This window comes from Thermobia domestica, chromosome 12 (genome assembly GCF_964235325.1).
Source record: "Thermobia domestica chromosome 12, izTheDome1.hap1.1, whole genome shotgun sequence".
Taxonomy (NCBI): Eukaryota; Metazoa; Arthropoda; class Insecta; order Zygentoma; family Lepismatidae; genus Thermobia; species Thermobia domestica.
In genome coordinates, this window is record NC_137465.1 from 30771398 (window position 1) to 30793606 (window position 22209).

Sequence of the window (22209 nt, forward strand, 5' to 3'; positions counted from 1 at the left end):
ACTCTTCTGTTTCTTTTTCTTAGTTGTATCTTTCGTTTCTCCTATTATACTTTCGATCGTTGTTAGTTGTGATTCAAGTCGGCGTCGTCAGTGACACCAAAATTAAGAAAAAAATGAAATCTTTGAGTTTTACGTTCCACGGTTATGCCGATTAGGCTAAAGGAGACGGTGATTATGAGAAATAAATGAAATGGTGGAATGAAAAGAAAGTGGGAGGAAACGGGAAAACCCCGAGAAAACTCACGCACACGGTGTTTGTCCACCACAAAGTTCACTTGGCGGGGGCTGGGATCGAACCCGGGACCCCTAGCACCAGAGGTGAACGCTCTACCACTGAGCCACCGCGGCCCTACCAAAATTAAGAGGAGCTGATAAATGAAACTGGTGTCCCAATCAACTTGCATGGATATCAACATAACGGGACTTTAATTATTATAGCAAAGGAATATTTACATCGTTTAGTTATAAAGAAAGGTAAAATTTTGAATTAAAAAAAAAATCAAGAGAGCAATAAATAGCCCGGGAAATTAGGTAGGCCAAGAGGATACTTCCTTTTTCTTCTATGAATAGAATAAAAGGTTGGATTCACAGCTAAATTGTTGTATCATATTACATAAGATTTACCAGTCTGCAATTCTTGCCATTAAAACTTCAATTTATGCATAAATTAAAATATATTTAATTCTCAAAGTCAGGTGGGCAATTTGCTCCCTGCTTCTCGTGTTGTGCATAACCCCTTCCCCTCCCCCCCGAAACAAAATCCTAAATACGCCACTATCAGTACGTATAGTTGCAATGCTCATACAACCACAAACGTAAACCGCTTTCTTTTAGTACTTGTATATGAATTCTTGAGAGATGCATGAATACTCTCGTGCGCTGAACTGCAAAGTTTCTATTGAATATTCTATTATCCACCTGTGTACTTTACAGACAATGTAACAAATCATTCCCGATTCTGGAGGTGGATTACTGTTAAATGTGTTAACATGTTACCGATAATTTATCTTGTGGTTGCAATATACATAATTACATTTTACCGGCTACCTAAAATCTGAACAATCACGTAGTCACTGCCTACATCATAATACAGCCTGTATAAATATATTGCAGTGGAATCAGTTAAAGGTTCCAGTTATATAGATATAGTTATATACTGTTACTGCTCTGTAAGTTCTCACTTCCAGTTTGTATGAACCTTTTTTCTTGGTTCATTATTGTTTTATTGCTAATCTTTATAGTGTACATTCTTGTCAAACTTGAAAAGAAATCGATAAACTTGGAAAAAAAATGTGTAAAGAAAACTAAAATATAATAGTCAATCTCACTGGTTCCTTGGTAACTGATAACCTAACTTTAAATATTATTCCTTTAGGTGCATCTAAGCATATAATTTGCATTTACACTCAAATTTTATGTACACAACTCACCTATTAATCTAGTTCCAAGTTTCAATTACATCCAGTATTAAAATGAAAAGAGAACGGTTCACGTAGTGATTATACGAATCACCATTTGGTTTTTCCTATGGTTACATCTTCAAAAATTAATGGTTATAAATTCGTAAGTACAGTTTTTTTTTTTTTATTTATTTGCTGATTTTATGTATAGTACCTGACATTCTTTATTTATCATGAGTAAATGGCATTTATGATTTTAACAATATTTATTTATTTATTTGATGAATATAGATAATCACAGAATCATTCCCTGTAGAAGTTCCCTTTCTCCATATTTAGTCCAGTTATTTTTGTTCTATTGTAAAATGGTTTAAAATACATTATCTGTATAGGTCTTTCAACTAAAGCATCTGTCCAGGTCTTTGTATTAGCAACAGAAACCGGTGCAGAATTTCGTGCTTGTCACTATACAGATGCTTACAAAGACCAGAAACAGTAGTGTTATTTTCCTTAGCGTCTCTAATATGTTCCTGAATCCTTGTGCTAATATTTCTTTTTATGTCACAAAGTAGGATCATCAAATAAGAAAGAAGAAAAAAAAAGAAAAAAGAAACTACGTGTACAAGTAAATTGGTAAATATATTTGAAAATGTACAAACAGAAAAAAGCAAATGTCAATTTACATAATCATCGCGAGCACCGTTGCGTCTTTTCACTGCTGTTTAATTTTATTATTGATTTCATTCAGTGATGCTTTCAAGTGAACTAACCAATAGATTACATAATCCATATATTAAAATGCTACAAAAGTTCATATGTTTGTGACCAATCCTTCCGACAATAAGATCTCGAAAACCGTAAGTGCTAGAAACGTGCCGTTTCCGCTGCTAGATTCCAATTTTTTGTGTAGATTTGCCAGTTCTCATTCAAATTAAAAAAAAAAAAAAGTCTTTATTCTTCTATTCCACATTTTAGGCGTCGATTTGGTCCTATTGACCCTTGTGAAAGTCAACCCAGTAGAGGAGCTACCGGTACGTATAGCGGGGTTGATGGACATTTCAGGCGCTTTGCTTTAATCTGAATGAGAAAACCTACTGCAAGTAGGCAACTTCGAAGGCTTGTAGACTCACAATGGAGCATATTCGCATGTGAAATTATAAGAAAAAATATCTGCATTTGGTATCATCTATTACTTATCCAAGTTTGCCACAAACTCCCTCCAATATTCTATATATTAAAATACATTTCCATGTCTGTCTATAGCAATTCACTTCCTTCGAGAGCGAGAGTCTTTCTGTCCTTTACTTGTATTCGTAAAGGGACTTGCACAGATATAGTGAGAAGTGGAAAGGAGATCCATGCCATATTAGAACTGTGCGCTGTGTAAATAGCGAAGTTCCAGCTAGTAGATAATTGTTTTTATTGAGGATAATTGGTTTACATAGTAGAGTACACCTGAACAGTATTAATTTGTGATAAATACGCTAGCTTATGGGTTACGAAGGAACCAGTGAGGATGATTACAATATAGTTTCCTTTAACGCTGCGCGTTTGTTTTCCTTCAAGTTTACCTGTTTTTCTCAAGTTTGACAAGATGATACCTTTAAAAATTAACAATGAAATAATAACGAAGTAAAATATATATATATATATATATATATATATATATATATATATATATATATATATATATATATATATATACTAGCAGCGTTCACCCCGCTTCGCTGCGGTCACCCCGGAACGCAATAAACTTTGTTACTTAGATAATTTTTACTTTTTCGCTTTCAAGTGATATGATAAAAACCATTATAACGCCTGTCATTTATGTTAACCCGCCGACTGACACGGTCATGCGGGTTGCATATAAATACGTTTATTTTTATACCTATGATGAACTAACAAAGGATTTGTACGTAATGGACACCTGAATGGTCAATTATCTCAAGACACTGGTAATTGAAAATTAAAGTGATATGATAAAAACCATCTAGGGTCCAAATCCTAATAACCCCCCAAAAATAAAAGAAATTGGTTCAGCCGTATTAGCGTGATGAGCGGACAAAGGATTTGTACGTTCTCTTTTATATATATATATATATATATATATATATATATATATATATGTGTGTGTGTGTGTGTGTAAATTTGGAAATTGTCCTTGATTTTGAATGTGGTTACCTCGAAATAATAATTTACAAAAATCTGTCAGGAGTGTATATAAGGGTGAGTAATGAAAATATTTATTTATTAAATTACAAGATGGCCACAAAGTCCCGTTATCACTTGATAAATGCTAATGTAAGTTTTCCCTTTACCCCCTTGAAAAATGATGATGTATGTTTTCCTGTTACTCTTTCATAAATGCTAATGTAAGGTTCAGATCGTGTGTACGATAGCTGATACTTCTAATTACAGTATTACCTGGCCACTACAAAGCCCAAACCTCATCACTTGTGATAATGCGCTATTTGGGATTCATACAGAGCATCGTTGCATAAAACCGTCATGATACCACTGCCGAACTGACAGAAGCTGTGAAACAAGCTTTCACTCAAGTTACACCTGCAATGCTCCGCAAAATGTCGCACAGAACCGGGCGGCGTATTATCCTTTGTCATGAGAATCATGGTCGACAGACTGATCCTTTGGACCCTTTAATGTTTCCTATCTCAATAAAACTTCTCGAAAGCACTGTTGTTCATGTCATTCATTTTTTTCCGTGCAGTTATTTACGTACATTTAGTAGTTTATGTTAATTATTTTCAGGGGTAACGGGATTTTGTGGACACCCTGTACAAACAATATGAGAATTCAAAAGTAAGTCATTTGATACTTCTAAAAACTTATAAAAATACTATTAAATGAATTAATATGTGTTTCCAAGACATTTCATATAGTATCAAAAAAAAAGTTGTCGACAATTATGATTCATTTAATTGAGCACACAGATTTTGTGGTGGGAATATAACTTTAGCACACTTAATAGCACTTCTCAATCCACCTAGCATATTTAAAGAAAATTCTTAAGAAATGTCACAAGTCTGCTTACCTCCATACATAATACTGGCAAATCCGCACTGTCCTCCACTTCATTATTTTCCTCCACTTCACTATTTTCCACCACTTCGTTATTTTCCTCTTCTTCATCCGAGGAACACAGATCGATCACAGGAATAGGGTCACTTGACTTCGGAACTACAACGTTTTGACGGGTTCTCTCGATTGGAACTACTTTTCGACGGGAACTTTCGATAGTTTTAGTAGATTGTGACACTTCGTGTTTTAAAATATATCTTTGGCTTGTAAATGGCACAATAGGGATTGATGGGGGCGCTTCTGCCACAACCATAAGGTCTGTATCATTTGGAGGACTCTTCCTACGCAAACATCGCAAAACTTCACTCACTGTCGATTTCCTCAGCATTAAAAACAAACTTTTCTGCTTCAACAGTTTGTGTAAACGTTTGCTGTCAAACCCTATGAGAATCAAGAAAAAATATATTATATATAAGGAAATAACAAAAATAGATGCATTATAGAAAAATGCGTGCTGCTACTACTACTACTTGCAAATCTTGTATCGCTCCAAACAATATCTTGGAAATTAACACTGGAAAATCTATTAATATAAGAAAGTTTGCCTGTTGTGTTGATATAGATGCGGAAGTTGAGCAATCCTTTAACCCGCATAGATGAAGATTCTCGAAAACAAAATTTTGAGGAAACCATTCGAAGCAGTAGAGAACAAACAAGACAATACAGAAAGCACTCAAGACTTCTAAGAAGGATGGGATGCGTCTTCAAACGGAAATCGCGTCCTCTTGAAAAAGCCCTTTGGCTAATTTGAGAAGAGATATGATAGTAGGATAACATATGAGGGTCGGCTGATAAGTTCTCGGCCCGACCCCCTTCCGAATGTACTACCCTGATGTAATTGATGTCATGTGAAATGTTGTTCTTTTATATGTTTAACTACCAAATTTCACGATTCTACCATGAAGGTTTTTAATTTACAGGTAACTGAATAAACCATGGTGGAACCAGATGTCAAATTCACCAAAGAGGAGTTGCGAGGTGTAATGAAGTTCTTCTTCCTGCAACAGAAGTTGCCCAAGGAAATCATGGTTGCATGCTAGACACATTGGGTGGACAGTGCCCTTCATACTCCACTGTGAAGAAATGGTGTGCGAACTTCAAGCGTGGTGAATTTTCAACAGAAGATGGTGACAGGTGTGGCAGGCCAGTGTCAGTGTCAACTCCGGAAAAAGTGGACCAGATTCATGACCTGATTTTGAGCAACAGACGGATTTCGCTTCAGGAGATAGCTGACAAAGTGCACATATCCAAAGAACGTGTTGGGTCAATAATCCATGATCAGTTGGACATGCGCAAGCTTTCTGCGAAATGGATTCCGAAATGTTTGAACGCGGATCAGAAACGCGAACGTGTGAAATCATCGCAGGTGATTTTACGGCATTTTGCGAACTCTAAAGACGATTTTTTCAATCGGCTTGTTACCCAGGATGAAACATGGTTGCAGTACTTTGATCCGGAAACCAAACAGCAGTCATGCGAGTGGCGCCACTCAGGATCTCCAAGGCCCAAAAAATTCAAAGCACGAAAGTCCGCAGGGAAGGTGCTTGCCTCAATATTCTGGGATAAGGATGGTGTTTTGCTCTCAGACTACCTTCCAAAGGGCCAAACCATAACTGCAGAGTATTACAGCAGTCTGCTGGCTAAGGTAAAGGACGCTATTAAAGAAAAGCGTCGGGGAAAGTTGACACGAGGTGTCTTGTTCTTGCAGGACAATGCTCCCATCCACAAGGCTGGCAGAACAATGGATTTTCTGAGGGACCTAGGGTTTCAGTGCATTGACCACCCACCTTACTCGCCAGATCTTGCCCCTTCTGGTTATTATCTGTTTCCAAAACTCAAAACAGCACTGAAAGGACAGAAGTTTCACAGTGATGAAGAGGTGATAACAGCTGCGGAACAGTTTTTTTGCAAACCTTTTTTTTTTTTTTTTTTTTTTTTTTTTAAATAGTTGGAGAAGTTTCAGCATCGAAGTGCCAAGTGTGTTGACCTTCGAGGAGACTATGTTGAATAGCCTCACACTTTCATGCCTGCAGCTCAAGTCCTTCTGGGTCGGGCCGAGTACTTACCAGCCCACCCTCGTACATCCACCCAAGGTCTGAAAGAGATTGTTTCTATAAAAAATATCTTATCTATTAACAAAAAATGAAAATGAAATGAATTTTTTCAGTTTTACGTCCCGGTTAGGCTAAAGGAGACGGTGATTATGAAAAATGAATGAAATGGTGGAATGAAGGATGTGGAAGGAAACGCGAGAACCCCGAGAAAACCTACGAGCACGGTGTTTGTCCACCACAAAGTCCACACGGCGCGAGCTGGGATCGAATCAGGGACCCCACGCACCGGAGGTGAACGCTCTACCACTGAGCCACCGCGCCCCCCTATTATCAAATGTCCTAGACATTTATGCAGAACGAATTTTGGCTTAGCTGTGCTGTAACTTTTTGCAAAGCCTAGCTAACGTAAGTTAAAGATTCATAGTGTTTTGATAATTAGGTAAAGTGAAATGAAAGTTCGAGTTTTATGTCCCAAGATTATGTCCTTTAGGCTAAAGAAGAGAGAAGATTAGCCTAAGTGAATGATTATGAAATAGAATGTGGGAGAATCTTAAGAAAACCCGAGAACACGATGTTGTCAACCACACTTACCTAGTTTGGGATCAAACCAGAAACCCTGAGGACCACGGTGGTTCAGTAGTAGAGCGTTCACCTCTGGTGCATGAGGTCCCTAGTTCGATCCCAGCTCGCGCCACGTAAACTTTGTGGTGGACACCCACCCACACACACACACACATATATATATATATATATATATATATAAGGGAAATCTTTGGATGAACGAATTCTTCTGTTACTTCTCACACAACATTTATAAAGATTATAATATAAACGGTTTCTTCTAGGCACGGTCATCAATTCATATCTTAAGTAGAAATGAAGAGTCATATGAAAACATTTTACGGTACTAATGTAATTATGTACGCGGCTACTGTGCGAGCCTTTAGTACGCAATGTTTTCTCTTCGTGCTGCACAGTGAGTTTTCAGTTCGTGCGTGCGTGCCAATGAGTTTTGAACGCACAGAATTTTTCGTTGAGAAACGTATTCTCAACATCCCAAATGTTAGTATTTATACTAGTGTTGTCTGCAATAAAACTCCAATTGGCTATTCTAGTTTCGTCGCTCAGCCTACTCCTGGGTACTCGCTACGAAATATCCCACGGATTTAGAGATAACCAAGAACAATGCATCACTGTAGTATACGAATAAAGAAACAAGTAAAGTTTCCCCTTGCACAGCAAATTGTCCCAATAATTTCAATTCACTACAAATGAAAGTAATGTCGAAAATTAATTTGTACTATCCCATATCAGTGAGTTGTTATGCAACCAACTGATTGCACGGTGGACACTTTCAGCAGAGCTTGTTTTTATCTATGCCACACAAAATGACCAAAAGGAGAAAAGTGACGATTGGCGACACAGGAGCCCGAGGTCGCCTCCTGGAGAAGAACCCAAGGAAAATATGTGAATAACGCTATCCAAGTTCTGAATACAAAAAGCTGGCATCAAGAAGAAACCTAAATATGAATTTTTATACAACACATATGTGATGCTGCAAAAGAGTAATTTATTACAATCATAAAGGAAAACAGAAACACATAAACTGGATAAATATTATTTGGCTGAATAAGATGAGTATACATACATGTTACAGTTTTTATGTTAAAAAAATGTGTTTTCATATAATTTAACAGTTTCTATTTCTTTCTTTCTTTAGATACACTGCAACAGCGATAGCGACGAACAACATGAACCAGGTTAAAAGGTAAGTATATAGTTAATGAGGTAAGGAGTATTTTAACTTCCTAGTTATTGTAGGGTAATTTCCGTTAGTTACAGCGCTTTCCAAAGGTATAATAATGTAGTCTCCGTAGTTTAGATGTGTGTTTATGTTAACTTTGGTTTCCTAGATTGTATTAAAGTATCTTTAGTAGTTGATAGGTTGCTTATTGTAAGTATTCGTTGCTTTGATTGTCGTTTGTATATAAAATGTATTATAATATTTAGTTACTATTTGTAAGAATTATATATTGATATGCAGTTATGCACATTAACTTATGAATTCATTTCTCATAGGTAATGCATAAAATCCTTATTTGCTAGCATTTTCTTCATTATATGCTAACATAGCTAGAATATTATAGAATATAGTAAAACCACTCAATTTGGACACCCCTCTACGAGAGACACTTCTATGTTGAACAGTTTTCTAGGAACCAAATAAAAACCTACACTTCTGTATATCTTTAAAACATTTTATCTTGGACACCTCTCTATCTTGAACAGCTATTTGGATCAACAGCTAGACATCGATAGTTAATGCAATAACTTGCTGTGATAACCGCAGAAGAGGGGAAGCCTTATAAATAAATAAATAAATAAATAAATAAACACACACACACACACACACACACACACACACACACAGAGAGAGAGAGAGAGAGAGAGAGAGAGCGCGCGTTATCAAGAAACAAACAAATGAACACACAAAAAAGTGGTCACATATTGAAATTCATTTCGAGAGATAAAAATGTATAAATTCAAGTATTGTTTTCCGTTATTCACACTAATTTTGTGAAGTGTCAATATCGTGCATATTCTAAGATGAGTAAACGCAAATAAAGTGAACTTTCTACTGAGCAGAAGAAAGAAGTTCTAGATTGCCTTCATAAAGGTGAAAACTACAAGAAGTTGGCAGATGAATTTTGCGTTCTAAATCATCAATATCCAACATAAATGGCAATATAGTATTGTCCAGGTGTGGGAGAAGAATTGTAGTAGGGAAAGGAAAAGACCACGCAGAACGCCACAAGACGAAGTGAACGATAAAGTTTTAGATTTTTTTTTTTTTTTTTTTTTTTTTGACTGCCGTTAAAAAATATTTAAGTGATCAAGCTGATGGTGAAAAGGCAAAGAAATTGCTATCCGGTTAAATGTTAAATTGCTATCCGGAATCATCCAGACAGTTACGTTTCAATATATATGTATATAAAACCTACTGCGAACTCTTGAGTAGCAGAAAAGTCTGTGTCCACGAACGATTTCACTCGTAGTGTTCCTCTTCTAGACGCGATCCATTGGATACGTGGAGCATGGAATGATGTTTACACGATAGATAATTACGAACTGGTTTAGCGAAGCTGAATTTTACGGAAATAATTTGGAAGATGAAAACGATAACAGAGAGTTATTTGCTCTTCCCAAACAATATCACAATAAAATTTTCTTCAGAAATGTCATCATTAATTTGAATGAAACTTAGTCCACCACAAACAAAAAATTTACAATGCTGAAGACGTGCTGGAAAAGGTGATGAGCACACCAATGCCGAAAGAACTTTCTTCCGATTCTGGAAATGAAGAGGAAATGGAAGTGCGTTCTGATAGTACGATTTACCACGAGAATGCCTTGAAATCTGTTCAGAAACTTGAACAGTACGCCTTTGCAAACCACGTGTCCAAGTTACTTGGAACATGGTACGGGGTTCGAAAAGAAACTAAGAATGTGTGGATGCGTAACAGGCTGAATAAAGAAAAAAACTCTTGTAACATACGTTTTTCGAAGGAAGTGATTGAATCATAATGGGCAGCTCAACACATTTTACCACAGTGTTTTCAAGTGTTTATATGCAGTAAAAAAAAAAAAAAATTCTGTCTGTGTACATACGTATATATGTGTGGGTCGTGACAAATATCGTGAATAGAAACTGGGTAAAAACACATATTTTGTATCCTTCATTGTTGAGCACTTCCTATGGATAAAATAACAGGAATGTAATACAGTAACAAAAGTTTCTGACATGTAGATTTGGTTGCAACTTTTTTCAGTAACTTACTCCTTAGAATAGTAAAATGAAATCTTTGAGTTTTACGACCCACGGATATGCCGGTTAGGCTAAAGAAGACGGTGGTGATGAGTGATGAATGAAATGGTGGAATGAAGGAAGTGGGAGGAAACGGGAGAACCCCGAGGAAATCCACGCACGCGTCCTTAGAATAGAATTCAACTATAATTTTCCTCTATCGTGGATATCTTTGAAGAAACCATTATGTCCAACTAAAGAGAGGTTTTACTCTTTCCATTTTATTTTATATTTATAAAATTATATTTATAATCCACTTGTAGATTAATATTTATTTTTTCGCTTTATTTAATATACGTTGCATTGTTTTCTTTCAGTATTATGTGATGGCTTTATATATATTGTAGAATCCAAAGCAATGAAATAGTTACTCCATAAGATCTTCATGTACGACAAGACACATATGAGGATGATAAACAGTAAGTTGCTAACATGTTCAGCACACACAAGAAAGAAAGAAAGAATTATTAATTCAAGCTGGAATTTCAAGTTTAAAAAATGTTGATTATTACTGCTTTTATTATATGTTTGCACGGAGATTTGTTTAATATCAACTACCTTAGCAACCCATACGTTTAGCCTTCATTATCGTCAATGACAAACTAAGTTTATTAGGATTAAATATTCCCTTTAAGTTCGCTTCTCATCTTCAGATTTGTATTAAAATTATGCCTTTACGTCTTTGTAAGCCAATAAAATTCTTATATTTATATTTTAAAATAGTTGACTTGTTTGTTCATATATGTAGACTCTGTCTTCTTTCTTGTGTTCAAATATTTACGCTCTTTTATTATTATTACTATTATTGTGCCAACAACAAATTTAACGACTATACAAGAAAACAAAGATATAAGACTTGTAATGCTATCAAAGACGATGCATTACAAATGTAAAATAAAACTATTACACTCTCAGCATTCATTACCATGCGAGCATTCCCGTACTACAAGCATGTCCATCCAATGGTTCCAAAAGATCAACTAATATCTATACAGATCCATACCGAAAAGACAGCGTTAATTACCCGGTTGATAAAAAATAAATAATAACAGAAAAAAGAGCTTCGTACAGAGATCTTTTTCATCTTGTAAATTAAGTTGCAAATAAATAAAACATCCAGAAAAGCCTTGAGCGACCATTTATTATTTACTGTTACTGTAGATAAGCAACTCAGATATACAAATGGGAAAGCATTCAAACCTTTCGGTACTTTTTTCCTTTTTATCCTACACAGTATGTTCCATCGTTCAGCATACTTTAACAATTTAAACGGTACAAAAATCCTGATTCTACTTATAACAATAATGAAGTTTGGACACAGTTACACTAAATACGAATTATCATGGTTCAGTTATGCAGATATTCTAGTTGTTAAAGCTAGAAACAGACCACTTGAAAATATCCTGAAGTTGATCAAAGAATAATTTAAGAACTTACCAGTAATAATAGACAGAACATTTTTCTTTCGCTGTGTCTTCGTGAAACTATATTTATGACTCCACATTTCCCTTTTCTTCTTAGGCGGGCATTTCCACGTCACCGGCCACATTAAATTGTTCCGTACTCTGCTAGGTTTTTTCGCGGTCGTCATCTTGCTACAATATCTGTCGTAACGTTCGCACCTTGATTCACCATCAACGGTGTATCGAGAGCCTTTTAACACAATTTGCCCTAAAGGAGAGGAGAACGGAAGGGAGGGAAAACGGTTGAAAGTTACTCCAGAGCAAGCGTATTTGTCCTGCCGTGGCCTTGTACTCTCTCCAGAATCATCTTCGACGTCGATCACAGTTGCTTTTAACAGTAAAGACTCCATAAAATAATCCTTGAAGAAAGAAAAACAGCACAGCCACATTAGGTATAGTCATAACATTATCTTTCATAACACTAGGGTGTTCCTAAATAATACCAACAACGTTTAGACGGTGATTATGGCACCAAGATAAGACAAAATGTAGACACCAATCTGAGTTTAACTTGAACACTATACTATGGATTCTACTTATTCAAATATCGTACTTTTTTTTTTTTCCATTTTTACGACAAATTTTCAGCTGGTCACGGCGCTGAAGGGAGAGGTATTTCTACATCCAGATTGGTCTATACTCTTTGTCTTATTTTGATATCACGAATCACCTCACAAATGTGTCGGTATTGTTTAGAAACACCCTGTATATATCTATCGTTTTGAACAATCTTTCAAAGATCTGTTATGCACTTTATTTATATATGATAGTCATCTCTCCTTTAAGTAGTATAATATGACAATTTATGACTTATCATTGCTGTGAATTTAACTGCCGTTTATCTTAACATGCCCTTACAACTTTTAAACTAATACATTAAAAAAGGTTGAAATTTTGTACCATGCAAATATCGACATGAAAACATCGTTTGAAATACTCTGCAGTACCAACAGATTAATAGTATTGCCAACCTACCATAACGTTAGTTTTTTAATGGCATTACGTCAGGTTATTGCATATTTCAAATCTACAGACCTGTCCAAATAATAATAATAATAATAATAATAATAATAATAATAATAATAATAATAATAATAATAATAATAATAATAATAATAATCACCCCCACCACACAGACCTTTCTTTGAAAAGCCATGTACTCCAGCCTACACTTGGAATTAAGTCAAACAAATGTTGATATTCGTAGACTAATTAAGGTCCTTATTCCGAGCCAAAGCATTTGAGTTCCCTGCGTATGCTTGCCAGAATGTGGCCTTTTAAAACAAGAATTCTTGGGGAACCAGGCCGTATATTTTAAATGAAAACTTACAAATCACACTTTTCATTCAGTAGTTATCACAAACATCGGATATCAACCGGATTTCGGAGGCATCTACGACAATAATAACGCAAGTGGGAAGGATGGCGCGATGAATGTCCAAAAGTAGTTAAATGTCGAATACGATTTGAGATATCAATTGCTGTAAATGCATTATAATCTTTTAAATATACTGAAAACCATCTATGCGATTGGATAGTGCTTATCTAAACAGTTTTTCGATATAAAACCTTTTGGGAAAAGTTCAGTTATCGATCACGAAACTTCGTTTCTGTTTATTCGAAATATGTCATTTCATAATCACAGTATTCGATACTAAAATATTTTGAATGTGTATTGCCCAATCCATCTCGCTCCCGTTATTACTGTTGTAGATGCCTCCAAAGTTTGGTTGCTTTTCGATGTTTGTGATGGTGCAGTACTTCCTTACTTTATAAAACTGGACAATAATAAATGTTTTCGTTTAGCATGTACAGCTGAAATATGTAATAACCTGATGTAGTGCCACTTGAAAAACACACAAGGTGTGATCAAAAAGCACGGTGATTGCAGTTACACAGCGCCATCTATCGATATTATATTCATTTCAACTAGTGAAGCCGGTAACCTAAATCTTTGGTACAGTCCGTGTCAAGTTTAAACGAGTTGTGACCTGTTAGTTGGCGTCCAGAGGCAGAAGAATAAAGACGTGTTAAGCGTGTCTGTCGCGTGTCAACATTAAATTTTGTTCTAATCTGCAAAAAAAAAGTGCCAAAGGAGCTCATGAAATGTCAAAATCAGTGTATCGCGACGAAGCGGTGGCATTGAAGACTGTTTATAAGTGATATGAACGATTCAAAAGCAGCACGAAGTTAGTTGAAAACGAACAACGATCGAGACGTCCTTCGACGCCAAAAACAAATGAAAACGTGCAAAAAGTGCCACAAAATGATCTGTTCAAACAGGCGAATGACTATTCGAGAGTTTTCTGAAGAACTAAACATCTCGTATGGGTTCGTGAAAAGCATTTTAACCGCCGATTAAATGGGCAAATGGCTTCCTTCTTCACCACAAAAACGCGCCGTGCCACACGTTGCTTTTGATCCACGAGTTTTTGGCCGAAAAAAATACTCTTGTCTGTCCACACTCGCTGTGCTCTCCAGATATTGCACCATGGGACTTTTAGAACCGAGCTGAAAGGAAAACGTTTTAACACCATTCGTTACATTAAGAGGGTCACGACAGAGCAGCTGAACGCCCTTCCAAAACAAGCCTTCCAGAAATACTTCCCTTCATGTATTCAACGTTGAGATAAGTGCATTGCTAGCCAAGGACAGCATTTTGAAGGAGATTAACACGTTAACTGCCAAGAGTGACTTTTGCTGTTCAGTGGTAGAGTGCCAAACATACTTTCTTACATTATTTTTGTTTTGTTGATATTTTTTAACATAGTATTAATGCTGAAACGTAATCTAAGGCGCGCGCAAGAAAGTTGGGAGTCCGATCGAACCTATTCCTGTATTTTTTGTTTATGATCTAGGGGATAAATTACAGTTGAACTGGCATTTCTGTTTGATAAACATTTGTTCATTATTATATGAAGAAGCTACCTCTCTGTGAGAAGTGTGGACGAGTTCCTGTTTCTTTTACTACTAATAAGTAGTTTCTAATACTAATAAGTAGTTTCTAATACTAATAAGTAGTAGTAGCAACGAAAAACTAAGAAATATGCGCAGAACTTGCTCTCATTTGTAATAACAGTACAGTGATCAAGAACTTTCTGAAAATTCAGCAAATTGACGGGGACTTAACAATATTGGCATCTTGTCAAAATACTGTAAATTAGAGTAAGCCATTCACAAAGCAACACGTAGGTCCGATCGCCCCTACAGAAACAGCAAATACTTGTTAATTGATATTCAGCGCCTCTAGAGGAGTTAATTAGCAACATCTAACTTCAAAACTTACAGCATACGTTGTGTGTGATAGAAACACTACAGTTCATTAACACTAGAGGCAGGACTTTAAAATACAAGTACTCTAACGACTATTTGATGAATTAGACATTGTGGGTCCGATCGGACCAAGGATGTTATAAAATAGAGGATCTGCCGATACGTATCTTCTTCATATTAACTCAATGAAGAAAGAAAAAAAAAATCAAGCATCATCTGAGCCAGCACGTCTGATTGGCTACTCTGGTTTCCGCCATGATTGTTGGCTCGAAACATTGCGATCTTAGTGGTGCGGAGTGGGCAGAGTAGGTGTGGCGAAGCTGTGACGTACGGCTTCACGACTTTGTTGTATGGGCAGATCCTCTATTTTATAACATCCTTGGATCGGACCTACGAGAACATTTTCATAGACCAGTCTACTGGGTCCGATCGGACCCACATGGCAGCTAACGTGTTAAATCATGTAAGCTTATTACTTTGTTTCTCATAAAAATATTCACCGTATTTTTTGATCATACCTCGTAACTTCGTGTTGGTTCGGTAACACTGTTAATCTGATGGTATTGTAGAGTATGTAAAACAATGTCACCCCGTTGTTAGTTGCATGGCACGCAATTTCAGCGTTTTATTAAGTTCAAAAGTTATAAGGCTTGCAAAAATACATGGCAATTAAATTCATAACAATGATAGCACATGAATTGACATATTATACTACTTAAGGAAGAGAGGACTATCGTAGATAAATGAAATACATTTGGTAATAGAAATAAATCTGAAAAGATAACAAATTTTCGAACGATTGTTCAAAACGTACTTTTAACGTATTCAAAAAGTAACATAGATATAGCGTGTAGAGAAGCTGGTTCTGAAAAACATTCAAGGAGGTACCGTACAAGTTATTTTACAGATTTACTTTCGAGTATGAAGCTCCGTGTTATTTATGAAGCTGAATTATCTTAAGATAATTTGTACATTGGTAACAGGAAGAGAAATATCGTGGTTAGGACTAAAGAACATCCTAAAAGTTCAACTAATTTTTATACAATATTAAAATAACAAACACACACACATATATATATATATATGCATACATACATATAAATAAATAAATAAATAATAAAAGAAACGAAAAATATAAAAAATAAAGTATAAAATATACGATATAAAATTTAAAAAAACGATTTTTTTTTTATAGTTTAGTTTAGTTTAGTTTAGTTTAACATCCCATGTTATACCCTTTAGGTTAAAGGAAATGGATGGATGATTAATAAGAGTGAATGATCGTGAAATTAAAATTGTTGTGCTCTTCCACTGAGAATCGAACCCACGATCATGTGCACCAAAGGCATACGCGCTAGCCTCTCGACTAGCGAGGGCTTTACATGATAAAGAAATTTAATCTGCGCACGGGTCAATCCGATAAAGGTTGGAGCAAACTGAGTTTTCTACAATGAGGTAAGAGAGATAAAACTGTTGACTGGCTGCAACGATAGCTTATTTAAAATGGCAATATGTAAAATCGAAAAGCTAATGGTTACCCCTTCTTTCTTAGGCTGTATTTTTGCAAGAGTATATAAGAAATTATAATACTTTAGCTTAGAAAAGAAAAAAAAGAAAATAAAACTGTGCAATTGGTAACAGAAGAATCATCTTTGTTCGATTTAATTTTATCTATAGGTAATAACCCAGTGGCTTTAAAGAGAGGTGAGTGGTCAGAATTTTTTTGAACAAGATTGTACGTATGTTCATACAATCTCCAAATTTATGTAAAATTTCTTCGCTTTTATTCTTTTATTTTATATTTCTCTTCCTAATCAGTTTCTCACCCGTAAAAAACAATTCGGATTAGTTCGAGTATCAGAAAATAAAGAACATTGAGCGCCAACTACACATTTCTGAATTAAATAGCTGCGCTTTGACAAGCATTCATCAGTAAATGGAGCCCATTTGCGATTTAACGCCAGTATTCTTATTTTAGCCTGCGTATTCAGTACTAGGGTGTTAAGAAAAGGTTCTATATCTATACCTACTCTTTAAGATTTATATCTACATTTGTCCGATGACTTCATGCTTTGCGGGGCCGCGGTGGCTCAGTGGTAAGTGTGTTGACCTCTGGTGCATGGGGTCCTTGATTCGATCCCAGCTCGCGCCAAGTGAGCTTTGTGGTGGACAAACACCCTGTGTGTGATGGGTTTTGTCGGGGTTCTACCGTCTCCTCCCACTTTATTTATTCAACCATTTCATTTATTTCTCATCATCACCGTCTCCTTTAGCCTACCCGACATAAGCGTGAGACGAAGAACTTAAAGATTTCATTTCATTTCTTGTTTTACTCAACTATATTTGTGTACTATCAAGGTTAACCTTGAAAGCCTGCAAGGATTAACTGTGACTTCTGTCGTGCAATAGGAAAAATATAAAATAAATGTCAGACAATCACGTTTGATGAATCTGACAGTAGGTACAGTATTGCCATCACTTTAAACAAGTCATTTGTTCATTATTATTATCAAACATTATTTCCAGTTACTTCCCTCTTATTAATACTACATTCTATATTATGTTTCTACTGTTAGTTTCTAATATATAGCAAGCGTTATAAGCAAACACTAAAGCTTACAAAAATAATAATTAATTAATTAAATAAATAAATAAACAAAAACAGATAAAACACGATCCTTTTCCTTCCAAATAACAGTCGTTTTAACCAGTTTATGTGAGCTACTTTGGAGGGAGTCAGAGGGGGGAGCTAATGAGGTGTGCCTCTTCCCTAAAATAATCCTTCCCTACCATCAATCAAGTAACATGGACCAATATGCTTGCAATAGCTGAAAATTTGTCCAAAAAATAAAGTTAGCTCCCTCTAAAATCTATATTTCGCTCCTAAAACTAGCTGCTGTGTACAGTCTGGGAGTACGCTTTCAAACCCAATCAAGTAAAAATAATCAACAGGGACATTTTCTATATCAATGGTATTATAATGGTTCTGGTGGTGTTAGCTTAAAAAAAAAAAAAAAGTTATCAAAAATGAAGACTCAGCAAGTTATATAAAGAACTTAATCGTTTTCTGTTGGAGACACTATAGTTAAAAATGACAACAGGAGTTTTAATGATAACACCAACAGTAATCACCTTGTCAGCGTCTTGCAAATTTTGCCCCTGAGAAGCAGAATAGGTAAAGCTCCTCTTTTTATGTCTACATTCCTTTTCGTGCTCCTAAAATAGAAAATAAATATCCACTTGACTGAATGAAAAACTATCTTGCCAAAACACGTGCTACTTAACATCATTCACATTTTATATTAAGCATGCAATAAATGCACAAGTGTAGAGGAAAAAACCTCGGTATCATTGCGAAACACATTCTTTTAGAAAGGTACACGTAAAAAGTGTTATACTTGACTGTCTATATAAAAATTTTGACTGCTATTTGTAAATACCGTATTGACTTGAATGTATGATAATACAACCTCGAATATAATATGACCCCAAGTTTTTGACATGGTTTTAATGGAAAAATAAAAATATCCATGCATAAAATCTTACTCTCTCTCTCTCTCTCTCTTTAAAAAAAATGTATACGAGGGTTGATCAGAAAGTAAAGTTACAAAGCCTGCATACAAGCAACAAATGGTCTCCATATCGGTTGAAGCACTTATTACATCGTGGGATGAGTTTGAAGATTCCCTCCTAGTAAAAATCCTGTCCTTGCGTGTTCCGCGTTATCACGAAGTATTTTATCTCCTCGTTTGAAGCGAAGTGACGGCCTCCGAGGTGCTCCTTCACGTCAGGGAACAGATGAAAGTCACTTGGAGCGCGGTCCGGGCTGTAGGGAAGGTTTTCGATGATGTCCCAGCAAAACTCAGTCGGTCACTGCACTCCCCGTCGGTGATGTTTTCTCTACCAGCCGCAAACTTTCGACACCATTCTGCGACATGCTGACGAGACATTACAGTCTCTCCGTAAACTCCTATCAGTTGCCGGTGAATTTCAGCCGCGGTTGCATGTTTCGCCCACAGAAATCGAATAACTGAGCAGACTTCTTAGCGAGACCAGTTTTCCAAGTGAGTCGCCATTTGTGTTTACCTACAACTAGCATCGTAGGTGTTGGTTGGCTGAAACTATACACAATTGCCAACTCCATGTATTAAAATTACTATACACTCTTCATTTCTCTATTACAGACGAAACTCCAGAAATATCTGCCTTGTAACCTAAGTTCTGACCCTCCCTCGTAATATTCCATTGTTCTTTTATATATATATATACAGGGGTTGGACAAAAAAAATCTAAAACGTTTGCAAAAGTGTGAAAATCATACCTCGTATGGTGTGGGGCCTCCTTTTACGTCCAAAACAGCTTGGATCCGACGTGGAATGGACGTATACAGCTCCTGAATTGTGGTGTGTGGAATTTTGTACCATTGTTCCTCCAAAACATGCCCCAGTTCCTTAAGGGATGCTGGTGGAGGGTAATGAGACCGAACACGCCTTTCTAACTCAGACCACAATGGCTCAATGATGTTTAGATCTGTTGATTGTGGGATCCAGGGGAGGTGTGATAGCTCCTGGTTATACTCCTCAAACCATGATTTCACCAGTTTTCCAGCGTGACAGTGTCCAAATCATCTTGGTAGATGTCATCACCATCAGGGAACAATATTTGGGCCATGGGTAGAACCTGGTCCACCAAAATGGCCTCATATGCCTTAGCATTCATCATTCCATGCAGGGTTATGATGGGACCTGCGGAAAACCAGCATATCACTGCCCATAATGTACCAGAACCACCCCCATGCTTTACAGATGGGAGCAGACAGTCTGTATCATAGGCCTGCGACGGTGTTCTCCATACGTAAACACGACCGGTTGTTGGAAACAAGGTGAAGGTCGATTCATCGAATCACGTTACGTATTTCCACTGCTCATGAGTCCACGCCTTGTGGTTCTTGCACGATTGGATACGCCTCTTCGCATTTACTGTTGTGACCAGGGGTTTGGCGATAGCGGCCCTGCCATGAATTTTCATTTTATGAAGTTCTCGTCGCACTGTTTTCGATGAAACCGAGTTCTGTAGGCCGGAATTGAGTTCAGATGTAATTTTCATTGCAGTGGTCTTCTTTTTAGCTTCAACAATCCGTTTTAATGTCCTCCGGTCCCTATCTGACAGGATTGTCTTTCGACCACTGTTGTGCTTTGCAGACGTCGTTTTACCATGAATTATGTATGCCCTCGTGACATCGGACACAGTGCCTTTCGATATCTCCACAATGTTCGTCACTGTTGCCACTGAAGCTCCAACCAGACGGGCACCAACGATCATGCTTCTTTGGAAGTCTGTCAGGTCGCCCACTGTACCGCACCACTTTCACACCACGACACTCACAGGTGAACGGGTTACTGCTGGCGGAAGAGGAAGGTCCACATGACACATTGAAAACAAAAAACGATCAGCAACCGCAACACGCGTTGTACAGTGGAGGGCTAAACTTAAGTGTCCTGTATCAAGTGTTTTTTAGATTTTTTGTCTATCCCCTATATATATATATATATGCACCCTTTAATCCGACATGTTTGGGAACCAGCCGTATCTGATTAGCGATTATGCTAATTATCAAAAGTAAATATAATTTTAAAGGAAATACCAATGATAAATTACTCTAGATAAAATGCAAACGAGTACAACATGTATTTTATAGGTTTACGCACATTCCGAACATGTGCAAACGATATAAACATCACACTCTACAAAATACTTCCTCATTCTTTAATATTCAATTGTTGAAGAACCAGTATTGAAATTACGCACTACGAAGTTCCTGTCTTCTTCTTTTTCGAGACAATTATCATTAGCTTTTGTTGTATAGTGAGAGTCACCTCCTCACGCTTATTAATATTATTAGCACTTCGAGAACGCACGCTCGATTCCGAGAACATTTTTACGCTATAGTATTCTGTCTTTACACAGTTGTAATATTATGCAAAAGCGATTATATTTAACCCCTAGAAAACAAGAAACATTCTGAACTGACATCAAAACCGACAGCCACGAAAAACACTGAGTAAACTAAAAATGCAGGTGGCACAGTGGCGCAACCTGTCGGTTAACGTCAACAAACGTTCGAATCCACCAGAGAAAAACGCAAGCGGCTTGACTGATGCTGGATTACAGAATCGCAGAATCCTCACAAGCACCTACTGTAGTAACAATATATCCTATTCAGTTCGCAACCAAAATGTCTGGAGGTGCTATATACAATATAATATCCAGGGGAAATACGTTTCAGATTCTGCACGTACAACAGACTTCAAGAACTACTGAATGTGAAAATATCTTACAACAAAAAGTTAATAAGTGTGAAAAAAAAAAAAAAAAAAAAAAAACATATAGTTAAGGCTTTCATAAAATGCAAACGAAAACGAGATTCTTCTGTAGACAAAATGAAGAAATGAGTCTAAAACTACAAAAGCATTGGATGCGATTGATTATAATGGATTATAGCGAACCGCTTTGAGTGTCTAATGCTTTTCTGGTCTTACTCTCATTTCTTCATTTTACCTCTTCCTTTTTTGTGTAATTTTTGAATATCTTTCAGCAAAAATGTAGGACAAGAAACAAACAAAATTCTACGACACTAAAGTATTTAATTATGATTAAAAAGTACAAAAATAGACTTTCCTTTTATTTAAAAAAAAACAAACTAAGAAACAATTCGTGCTAAAAAAAGAAAATTATTTTAAAAAAAACTGTCCACTTATGCATGACTAGAAAGAAAAGCATGAGAAACGCTCTTATATACTTTTAAATTGATTGTATATGAAAGCGCTATCCATGTTTTTCTTTGTCGTCATGCATAAATACAGTTTTTTTAAAAGGTAATTTCCTTGGAAACAGAATTCATTTTACTTTTTAACACTATTATTTTTAAGTATGATTTCCTTTACTTTGTTCGTTATACGAGGCGCATCCAGAAAGTAAGTTTCCCAGGCGTTCCATAGCTAGGAAGCGGTATGTTGCGCGAAGTGGCTACGTGTACCTGTGAGAGTAAAGTCCTA

At 36.4% G+C, this 22209-nt stretch overlaps 1 protein-coding gene across 2 annotated transcripts in view; it reads right to left on the bottom strand.

Annotated features, from left to right (window-relative positions):
• The window catches only part of LOC145666389 (uncharacterized), a 74197-nt gene that overhangs the window by 10444 nt on the left and 41544 nt on the right, over positions 1-22209 (bottom strand). Inside the window, exons 6-8 of one of the 2 annotated variants that reach the window (XM_081733585.1) lie at positions 18287-18370; positions 11856-12240; positions 4453-4880 (exon numbers count right to left, since the gene is read on the bottom strand). In XM_081733585.1, coding sequence (XP_081589711.1) covers positions 4453-4880; positions 11856-12240; positions 18287-18370 — 897 coding nt within the window. The remainder of the gene's footprint in view (positions 1-4452; positions 4881-11855; positions 12241-18286; positions 18371-22209) is intronic. The other variant, XM_081733586.1, reaches the window with a different exon arrangement.